We start from the raw sequence: 11,807 nt of genomic DNA, 5'->3' as shown, positions 1-11,807 counted from the left end.
TGATTAACATGAATTTTGTCCTGGAGTCCTCTACAGAGGACATGTTAAAATAATGCCCTGTTTCGTTAACAAAAAAACATATTCTGATTTGAAACACCACAACATTTTTCCAGATGTTTGTTGTTGTTGTTGTTTTTTCTTTTTATGACAAAAAATTTGAAAACAAGCCAGATTTAAATTATATTTACTAAACATTATCATATAACCAAATCATTCTGCTGCCCTTTTGCAAGACCATTTTGGCAAAATGTATGTGATTTTATTGCCAAGAATATTGATGAAATTTGTTTTGTTATGAAAAGATTTACTTGATATTATGGAGGAATATAAAGATAAAATGCAAATCAGGTTAATATAATACATATAGCTAATTTTTAATGCAAATTCCATTTACAAATTAAAATTTTTCATATAAAAAAACAACAACAGTTTTATATCTTTAAAGAAAAAAAAATCTAACATTTTATTGTATCTATACAATTTTCTGAAAATAAAAATCAACAAAACTATATAAATATTATAAAAATAAAAAAATATTAATATAAATCATTAATATAAATATTATAATAATAAAAAAATATAATTAAATGTGTGTGTGTGTGTATTACATATAATTAAATGTATAAAAACCAATAACATACAATGTATGATAACATCAGTTATATTTAATTTTAAGTAGTTACAGTAGATAATTTCAACTAATCGTTTTAAGTAATTTATTTTTTAAAAAAAAATTTTTAAAAGTATTTTTTTTATTTTTTCAAATATTTTTCAAGACGTGGTAGGAACATTTCTGCGTAATGTGTAAAATTAGTGAAACTTTTTTAGAGCGTTCTCATAATTTTCAGTACACATTGTGACTTTTGACTATATTTGAAAAATCCCATAGTAACAATCGCTCTTTTGTCCCAACCGTGTTGCCACGTACGCGGAAGTACTTGGCTTCATAAACCCTGTTCTCTCACCGCAGCGCAGGAGGATCTGTCTTTCTCCAGGTTTGTTTTAATCAGACAGTAGTGTGTCTTCTACCAAAACGTCCGCTCGTTTGGTTCATTTATTTGGTTTCTGTCTGATCAACAGAGTGAAGCTTGCCAACTAGAAGATTTAGACATCCACTAAACTGAGTGCAAGTTATTTCAACTTCTATTTAAGACACAAACATATCAATCTTGATTGCGATTTCTGTTACACAGTTGTTTTCTGACATAGTTAAGAATTTGATTGTTATTTATTAGAATATATGTTACTCTAAAAAAAAAATTAAAAGCACATATAACACGTTTGTATTCGTCAAAATGCATCAGCTGGTGTTGTGTTACTGGAGTGTATTTATTATTGTGTAAGGATTACCCAGTGCTGTTATGGTTTCTTTCAGAGTGTGAAGATGATGATTTATTTCAAATAGAAATCTTTTAAACAATGTAAGTCTCTTTTCATCAGTTTAACACATTCCCTGCTGAATAAATGCATTCATTTCTTAAAAAAAAAAAAAAAAAAAAAGACTCAATCAAACCCTTGCAGTGTATATTGTTACAAAATATCTATGTTTTTTGGAATAAATGCTGATTGATAATATATCAGCAAATTAAAATGATTTCTTTAGTAAAACTGTTTCTAATAAAAAAAAAATAAACAACAAAACTAAAACCAACACTTAAAAAAAAGCAGCATATTATACTGATTTCTGAAGATCATGTGACACTGAAGACTGGAGTAATGATGCTGAAAATACAGAAATAAATTACATTTTAAAACACATTCAAATAGAAATGTATTTATTAAACATGATACAGTAGGCTTTATAGGGTTAAATAGGTTTTTGTCAATTTTTAAAAAATGTTGGAATCCGTTTACCCAAAAATTTTTTTTGTAACTGTATAAGACTTTTAACAGGCCGGATTTTCTAACTTTTCTTTTTTTTTTTCCTTTAATATAAGTATCACACACCATAAATATACATCATACATAAGATACAGAGAATAGAATAGACGGACAATGCTGTCACATTGCAAGATATCAGCTAATTAATGGGCCTTGCCTCTATTGTCTGTCACTAACTTTAATAATAATAATCACACATTACTATTTTTTAAATAATATTTGCAAATTTGGTTACAAATGTTACATATCCTGGTGCCTGAAATTTTCCTATTCTTACTTCTTCTAAACAAGAATATTAAGAATATATACCACAACTTTTGTAACTAATAATGTATGCGAGTATAAAAAATTGAATAAACTAAAGCGTCTATTTCTGAATAAAGGTCCTCGTCTTATTCCAAACGGACCGTGACGTCATCAACCCCCTTCATGGCACAGCACATTCAACTGTAGCGTTTCAAGATAATGCTCCTGCAATTTAGCTAATTCCCTAAAACTCTGGTTGTGTTGTTAAGACATTGATTGTACTTGTTGACTGGAGTTATTATATTCTGGTTTTGGTTTAATCTGAAGCGCGCGCCTTCAGAAATCCTCTCAGAGCCGTTAGCACGCGGCTAACACCACCCCCTCGCGTTCCATCAGCTGATCCAGCAAGCTCTCACGGACCTGGGCCGACATCCTGACACGATTACTCGCTCGCCTCACAAAGGTGATTGTGATTTTACCCAAAAATGAAAGTTTAGATCCTCTGCGGCCCCTTCGCTCTGGTGTCTGTCGCCGACGTCTGCTCTCTCACTCAACGGGCGAGCGGACCAATCAGAGCGCGCCTACGCACTTTTAAAGAGACAGTCATTTGATCCCCTGAGAACCCAGAAAAAAGTTTGTGTATTTTGTTGCTTTTTTTTTATGTATTACAGTGGTTTTATCTAAGAAACAATTGATAGAAAAAAAAAAACCTTTTTTTAAAAAAGATTAATTCATTATTATTATTCTGTCCTTTGTAAATGACGCAGGACCTAAATTTATATCTGTTCAGGTGTATGCCAAGATTATCCCGATTAATGCTTACCAAAATAAAGTTTTTGTTTGCGTAATATATTGTGTGTACTGTGATAGTTTTTACTGTATATATGTACACACCATACAGTATATCTTTTGAAAATAGTTAGTGTATTTTACCAATGTCTGTATTTATATTCCATAAAATTAATATTATAATAAATAGATTAATATAGAAATATAACCTATTTTTCACAAATATAACATGCTGTGTGTGTTTTTATATATACATAATAAATATTCACACCACACATACATATATTTTGTAAACAAAAACTTTTATTTTGGATGCGAGTTAATCGCTATTAATGGTTTGACAGCACTGATATTTTATAAAACATAAATAGACATGAAAAGGCAGGTATACAAAACTATGTTTATTTTTTTCATTCACCAACGTTTTTTAGGTTCAGGCCATTTTGTAAGCCAAAACTTTATACAAAGATTCTCAACTATTTATGAAAGATATAACAGAGAGGAGTTGATATCTTTTTTACTTTAATTGCCTATATGCGTAAAGTAAATCCATAAAAGTTATTCCCATTCTATAACAATGTATCCTAATACATTGCCTCTATTGCATATTAATGTGTAATAATGGGATGTCATAACTTGGAAGGGTCAAACATTTTTCCATAATATTACCCTCTTATGCTTCTATATATCAAACTATATTTCTGTCTTGTTGTGTTTCCCCAAAATGCCTGATTATACAGAATTTTGTCCTGGAGTCCTCTACAGAGGACATGTATGAAATAGGCCCTGTTTCGTTAACAAAGTCATATCTATTTGAAACACCACACATTTGCCGAGATGTTTGCTTTGTTGTTGTTGTTGGTTTTCTTTTTATTGACAACAATTATGAAAACAAAGCCAGCTTTAAATTATATTTACTAAACATTATCCTTAACCGATCATTCTGCTAGCCCTTTTTGCGACCATGTTTGGGCAAAATGTATGTGATTTTATTGCCAAGAATATTGTGACCAATTTGTGTTGTTATTAAAGATTTACTATTTAATATTATGGAGGCATATAAAATAAAGATGCAACAGTCAGGTCTAATATAATAAACATATAGCTAATACTTTTAATGCATTTCCATTTTCCTCACAAACAAAATTTTTCATGATAAAACACAACAACTAGTTTTTAATCTTTAAAGAAAAAAATCTAACATTTTATTGTGATCTATACAATTTTCTATGAAGTAAATGCACTCCAAAACTGGGTTTGATAATCTCTAGTCGTAAAGATTGGTCATAACCTTAATTCTTTAATTTAGACTCCTGATATTAAATATTTTTACCTAAAATATTAGTATTATTATTATTATATTATTAAATATAATAAATGTATAACAAACCCAATAACATAGATGTCAAATATATAGTAACAATCAGTTATATTTATTAGTATTACAATTAATATTTCAACTAATCGTTAAGTTAATGTTATTGTAAATTTGTCTCAAAGTTCTTTTTTTATTTTTTAAAAATATTTTTCCGCGACCTACAGGGCCCGAGACATTTCTTGATTCTGCGTAATGTGTAAAATAGTAAACGTTTTTGCTTAAGAGCGTTCTTCCCTAATTTCCAGTCAGCTACGGCCGATTGGTGTACTTATTTTTTGGACCGGAGTACAATCCTAATCCACTAGTACGAAATCGCTCTTTTTGTCCCACCGGGAGCCGTGTTGCCGTACGCGGAAGTGTGTGCCTGCCAAACCTGTTCTCTCACCGCAGCGCAGCGAGGATCTGTCCTTTCTCCAGGTTTGTTTATCAGACAGTATTGTGTTCTACCAAACGATCGCCGTTTTAGTTCATTATGTGTTTCTGTTTGATCTACAAGTGGAAGCTTGCCAATTAGAAGATTTAGACATCACTAACTGAGGTTTTTTTCAACTTCTATTTAAGACAAACATATCATCTTGATTAACCGTTTCTGTTACACAGTTTGTTCGGACATAGTTAAAATTGATTGTTATGCTATAGGATATGTTACTCTAAAAAAAATTGACACATATAACACGTTTGTATTCGTCAATGCACCAGCGGGTGTTGTGTTAATAGTGTAGTTGTGTGTGTATGAGTGCTGTTGTGGTTTCCTCGAGTGTGATGATGATGATTATTATTAAATACAGGAAATCTTTTTAACAATGTCGTCTCTTTTTCTCATTTAACACAGCCTGCTGAGATAAATGCAATAATCATTTCTTTAAAAAAAAAAAAGACTGGACCCCAAACTTTTGGTCATGTAATTGTTACAATATCTGTTTTGAAATAAATCTGTTCTTTGTAACTTTGCTAGACATCAAAGCTCCTGTTAGTCTCATAGGATACTCAAAAAAAGAACTATTATGGCAGCAAAACTGGCTGTATATCTCATACATTGATAATAAAGCATGTCCGATTATACTGATTTCGAAGATCATGTGACCACCGGTGCAAGCGGTGAGAGTAATTGATTCGCTTAAACACAGAAATAAATTACATTGTAAACGCTATTCAAATTAGACATGTATTTATTAAACATGATACAGTAGGCTTTATAGGGTTAAATAGGTTTTTGTCAAATTATTTAAAAGTGCTCGGGAATATTCAACGTTCACCGTCGTTGGGTCGTCAGGCCAATATTTTAATGTAACGGTATACTTGACTGTTAATCGGCGGCGATCGATTTTCTAACTGGTTCGGTGGGGTGGCTTTGGTGGGGTATTGTTTTCCTCAGACGGGGCGTATAAATATATCTCTTTGGTTTTTGCATAAATTCCCATGGAGTAGGGGGGCGCATGTCTTTGCAGTGGTGTGGAGCTGGTCGAGATGGCAGACACACATAGCGGTGGGAGTTAGGGGCCGTAGCCTCTGAGGGTGTGGTGGCAGAAGGGGCTGGGCAAGGAGAAAAGCTGCACAGAAAAGCTGGCGGGGGGGGTCACTTGAACGGGATGGCGCCGTGCGTGCCATTCCTAGTCTCTCTCTTCTGTCCTGTGGTTGTTTTTTTTGCCTTCCAGTTCATCCTTGCCCGGCCCCGTACGCCGCAGTCCTGTCCCCTGGATCCACCCTCATCTTATGCAGGTGAGCATACCGGGCTAAAACTCATGGTAAGCCTTTCAGGGCATTCCTTATGGTATGCTGAATGTGTTTCTCAGTCAGTTTTAGAGCCAGTATGCTGTTCCATGCGTGTGGGTGGGACGGGCGGCAATGGTGAATACAAAGCCATGAATGTGGTTCTTCAGCTACAAGGATGCTGCAGCCAGCCCCGGAACACATGTCCCTGAGTCAAAGAGGCCTAAAAACACACATGGCACAACCCCTTGCTGTTTGTTTTAGAGATAAAGACAAATCTATTCATGAAAAAACATGGGAGTCCAAAAATTTGAAAACACCTCAAAGCATCTGAAAGGGATACTCCACCCCAAATGAAAATTTTGGCATTATCCACTTACCCCCATGTCTTTCCAAACCCGTAAAACTCCATTCCGTTCGTCTTCGAACACAATTTAAGATATTTTGGATGAAAACCGGAGCTTGTGACTGTCCCATAGACTTGGCCAATAAATAACAGTGGGGGGGTCAAGGTCAGAAAAGTAGAAAGTCTCTCAGAATACTCATCTTCCATCAGACATGCAACCAGGGTTATATGAAGCGACGGGAACACTTTCTGTAAGCAAAGAAAAAAATAACAACTTTAACAAACAACTCTGTGTCTCTTCATATCACCGTATGCTCTTCTTCACTATCCGACCGTAATCTTCGTTCTGTTCCTCTTGTGCCACAGGATTGCGCTGTTTCTACGTTTCTTTAGCTTTATTTGAAATCTTTTACGGCCTTAAATTGTGTTCCGAAGAGGAACAGAGATTTTACGGGTTGGAACGACATGGGGGTAGGGGATTAGACAAAATTTCCTTTTGGGTGGAGTAACCCTTGAAAAGAAGTTTCATAGGGCTCATCCTTACTTTAAAACTTCAAGTCATTACACCCTACAAGATCTTCATAGGTACTCTTATCTGCTTGCTGTATTGTGTGTTAGGCTGCCTGAATAATGTTTCTTTTTCCAGATTTATCAATCCCAGTTCCTGTTTTAAAACGGCTGGTGATGGCACGATGGGAAGACACGCTGGTACGAGCCTCTAGGCCGCTGAATTTGATTGCTGGAGTAGGGGTGGGGGGGGGGGGTGGTGTAAAGGGCCTTGTACTTCAAGGGAACAGGCTGTCTGGTTGCTCACTAACGGGGGATGGGAACAACCTCACAGCTAATCGATAAAAGACAGGTACAGTGTTAATTACTCAGCAACGTTGAACTCACGAAGAAGAAAAGTACTGTTAATTTGCAACAGTATTATGTATAACTACCGGTGTCAATTTTTTATTACAGCATTTAGTTAACCTTGTTAATGTTTTCCTCCTTAAAAAAAGTAACATTTTTGTTTTATTACACCAGTGTTAACTGATACAATGTGTTATCTTAGATATTAGCCGACGTCTTTTAAATGTTGAGATCAAGAAAACATTGCTAAGATTAATAAATGCCTGTATAAGGTATTGTTCATTGTTAGAACAAATTTAAAAAAAAAAAAAACTTAAACAAATAAAACCATATAAATAAGTGTTATAGAAATCTATTTTAATATTATAAAATGTCTTTACTGTCCTTTTTGGTCAAATGAATGCATCCTTGCTGAATGAAAGTATTTCAAAAAACAAACAAAAATCATTCTGTCCCTAAACTCTTGAATGGTAGTGTACGAATATGGTTATTATCACAGTGCTTTTGTTCCTAATCAATGTGCATTTGGCAATATTTTTGATGTTTCAGGTTGTGGCTCCCCAGGTGTCAGCGGTCACGTTCAACTGTGGCTTGAATGGAAATCTCCCACTGATCACTTCGCCAGAATCTGAACGGCTGATTAAAGCAAGGACCTTTGCCATATTTTCATTAATCCTGAGCTCCCTCCATTCCAAGACCCCATAACGGTCCCCCACCACCCCCCCCCCCCCCACCCCCCCCCCCCCCCCCCAACCCCCCCCCCCCACCCCCCCCCCACCCCCCCCCCCCCCCCCCTCCCCCCCCCATCCCACCCACCACCCCCCCCCCCCCCTTCCCACAACCTCCCCACCCCCCCCCCCACCCCCCCCAACCCACCCCACACCACCCCCCCCGCACCCCCCCCCTCCACCCCCCCACAACCCCCCCCTCTCACAAACCTAACCCACCCACCCCCACACCCCCCACCCCCACCCCCACCCACACACACCACCCACCCACACACCCCCCACGATCCCTCACGCACTCTCCCACACAAACCCACTCCTCACACCCCCACATACAGGCCACCCACTCACACCCACACCCTCGCTCACACACACACACGACCCACCCCCTCATCCCCCCCCCTCACTCTCCCCCACACCGCCACCCCACCCACACACCACTCACATCACACACCCTCACTCTCACGCACATTGGACAACACACTCCCCCCCCCTCACTCACTTACTCACATCCTCCTCCCCCCAGCGCACGCACGCACGCACCGTCACGCCTCACCCACGCACAGACCGCACATCCACGCACGCCCTTCGCACGACACACCCACACACACACCCACTCTCACACCCCACCCGCCACTCTCACACACACAAACCCACACCCCCACACCCTCATCAACACACTCCACACCACTCTCCCCCACACACAAAAAAACACACAAACAACTCCCTCCCCCACACTCACTCCTCCCTCCCCCCACAAACACACACAGCACCCCCTCACTCATTCACTCCGTCACACAAACCCACGCACCACGCCGGCTGCAACAACACGCCCTCACCTACCCTCACAACTGTGATCTGTCTCCTCTTGTAGCTGGTGTTTTTCTCGGGGAAGTCAGGTGATCAGATCGGCTCAGAGCCAGAGTTCACTGTGATCTGTCTCCTCTTGTAGCTGGTGTTTTTCTCGGGGAAGTCAGGTGATCAGATCGGCTCAGAGGTGCATGTTGATGGGAGCGGAGTGTTTGGTCACCAGCAGTTCAAAACAGCCAGTGGTGCTCCATACCTGCTGTTACTCACAAGTGAGTAGAGGATTTTAGCGTCTCTCTTCTCTTTAGTTTCTCCCTTAAGTCCCTGACCTCTACTGTTTCTCTCTCTCCTCAGAACCCAGAATCTATGCTCTAAGCTTTCAGCTTCCGGCATCTCTGGCCAGCCCTGACCCTTCTCTAAACTGTGCTGAAGGATGAGAAAAGCTGGGAGGAAAAATCCGACACACACACCGGATTGATCTCTCTCTATCAGTAATACACATTGGGGGTTAAACCTTATCCTCTTTCTTTCTTTGATTTTTCCATTCTCATGATATTATGTGTTATGTGTATTCTAGGTTTGATTCTCTGAAGCGTGTGATGGTTGTTCCCGGCAGTAGTTCTCCATCGCTGCTGGTCCAGACGGACTCCAGCGTGTCACTGCTGCACACAGACAAACTGAAGATCGCATGGAGCACCAACACCAGCGCTCTTCTCAGGTGCGATTAAACACTGATCCCAGACCAGCGGAAGGTATTTGTGCGTGTTACACTGATTTATTCCTCTGTGTGTTTGTCCAGTGTGCCAACATTTGGGCACTTTGACAAAGATGGAATTCCAGATATAATGATAGAGGAAGACGTTGGCAATAAAACCAAAAGAGTAAGTGATCATTGAGGATTACTGATAATAATTTGAGGTGTTATATATATAGTTAGATATACTGTGTGTCTATACACTTTTTTTGGCTAGTTTTAATCATATGTAAAAACCCTACCGTTCATAAGTATGGGGTCAAAAAAAAAAATTATAATTTATATTAATATTTTTATTTAGCATTCAATAGATCAAAAGTGGCAGTAAAGACATTTATAATGTTACAAAAAATTTCTTCTTCAATCAAATTCTGTTCTTTTGAACTTTCCGTTCATCAAATAATCCTGAAAAATAAAATGCATCATGATTTCAACAAAAATATAAAGCAGCACATCTGTTTTCAACATTGATAATAATCAGAAATGTTTCTTGAGCAGCAAATCATCATATTAGAATGATTTCTGAAGATCATGTGACACTGAAGACTGGAGTAATGATGCTGAAAATTCAGTTTTGATCACAGGAATAAATTACATTTTAAATGATATTCAAATAGAAAATGGTTATTTTAATTGTAAAACTTTTTTAAAAACATTAAAAAATCATATAAAATGTAAAACAAAAATGCAATTATGCAATAATGCATGATCAACAGAAAAACTGGCCCCAGACATTTGGTGCATGTATATATTATCTATCAACCTAATTATATAGATTAGATTAAATATATATATATATATATATGGTGTGTTTAGGTCTTGGTTCTCAGTGGAAGCTCTGGAGTCGTCCTGTGGGAGATGAATCTGTTGTTCTGGACTCCGAATCCTCGTCCGGCGTCTGTCCTCACACTGAACACCTACTCAGTGTTCATGCTCTGGGGACAGAGTCCCGGCAACCAGACCGTAAGAGAGAACACATATTCACACAAACACACACCTGCAGAAATAAGCCACTGATGAGTGTGTGTGTGTGTGTGTGTGTGTGTGTTTGTCGATACTCAGAATGAGATGCATTCATCATTCCTGCTGCATCCTCGACTTTCCCAACTCCTGCTTGAAAGAAGAAATCCTGCACAGGACATCGTCTCTTTTAAGGGTATCTCCTCTCCCCAAACATTAAACGTTGTTTTACATGATTATTTTCTCTCGTTATTGTACACTGTTTTTGCTTCTGTAGCCACAAATCATTATTCAGTATCTCAAAATCATATAAACGACTCACAGTTTGTGAAACGACTGCGAGCACCTTTAAATCGCAACATTGTAAGTCGGGTTTGTTAAAAAATTAATCATCTCTCTGCATTTGTGTAGCGATGCTGTTGGAGCGAGGCCGCCACGCTTGTTACCTCGTTCTGACGGGACCAGATGGACGGCAGCGTGTAGAACCAGGCGAGACGGAGCCAGTCATTCTGACCAAGCGCAAGATCAAGGACGATGTGTCGGAGAGCGTCGCTCTGAGAGTATCAGCTGATGAATCGATCACTGAAGACGAAGTGAAGCAGGAGTTCTACAGGCTGCGCTTCAGTGATAAACTTTTGTAAAACACAATTACACTAATTTATATTTAAACACTAATTTTCAACCCAAAGGTCATATAGGCCAAAACAAAAACAAAAAAACAGTGCCTGCATGTAGAACTTGAAATCCAAAACATCTTCATGTCAGGACTGTTTTATTTATAGTATCTGTTAATCTGATCTAGTTAAAGCTGCTTGAGAACGATGTCATAAAACCTAAGATGCTTTTATTGGAAGCTAAACCAAATCATATCAACTGAATGTATTCGTTACAAACCTGCCGCATTATTTTATGACAATCATAAACTACTGTAAAGCATTTCAGATTTGTATATAAGGCCAAAGACTCTCAGGGGCTACATATATATTTATAATGATCAGGGATTTTATATAAAGGTGAATCTCGTGAAGAACAGTCTGGGTCATGACAAATTTGGTTGGAAACTAGTCTAAATGAGTAGTTCACCCAAAAATGAAAATGTGCTCACCCTAAGGCTATTCAAGATGTAGAGGAGTTTGTTTTTCAACAAATTTGGAGAAATGTAGCATTGCATCTCTTGCTCACTCATCTGTAGTGAATGGGTGCCGTCAGAATGAGAGTCCAAACAGCTGATAAAAACATCACAATAATCCACAGCACTCCAGTCCATCAGTTAATGTCTTGAGAAGCTACAAGCTGCATGCTTATAAGAAACATTTTAACCATCACTTCTGGCCAAAACATGATAAAAAAATCCAT

General features: G+C 37.9%; 1 protein-coding gene across 1 annotated transcript; it reads left to right on the top strand.

The window, feature by feature from the left end:
• The first annotated feature begins 9,150 nt into the window (after nt 1-9,150).
• On the top strand, nt 9,151-11,542 carry LOC109071552 (protein FAM234A-like). Its single transcript, XM_042714819.1, has 6 exons — nt 9,151-9,228; nt 9,315-9,455; nt 9,537-9,618; nt 10,308-10,454; nt 10,554-10,647; nt 10,863-11,542. The coding sequence occupies exons 2-6, from the start codon at nt 9,337-9,339 to the stop codon at nt 11,090-11,092; spliced, it is 672 nt and encodes a 223-aa protein (XP_042570753.1). The 5' UTR covers nt 9,151-9,228; nt 9,315-9,336; the 3' UTR covers nt 11,093-11,542.
• Nucleotides 11,543-11,807: the final 265 nt, after the last annotated feature.

This window comes from Cyprinus carpio, chromosome A24 (genome assembly GCF_018340385.1).
Source record: "Cyprinus carpio isolate SPL01 chromosome A24, ASM1834038v1, whole genome shotgun sequence".
Lineage (NCBI taxonomy): Eukaryota > Metazoa > Chordata > Actinopteri > Cypriniformes > Cyprinidae > Cyprinus > Cyprinus carpio.
This window is presented reverse-complemented; position numbering and strand designations above follow the sequence as displayed.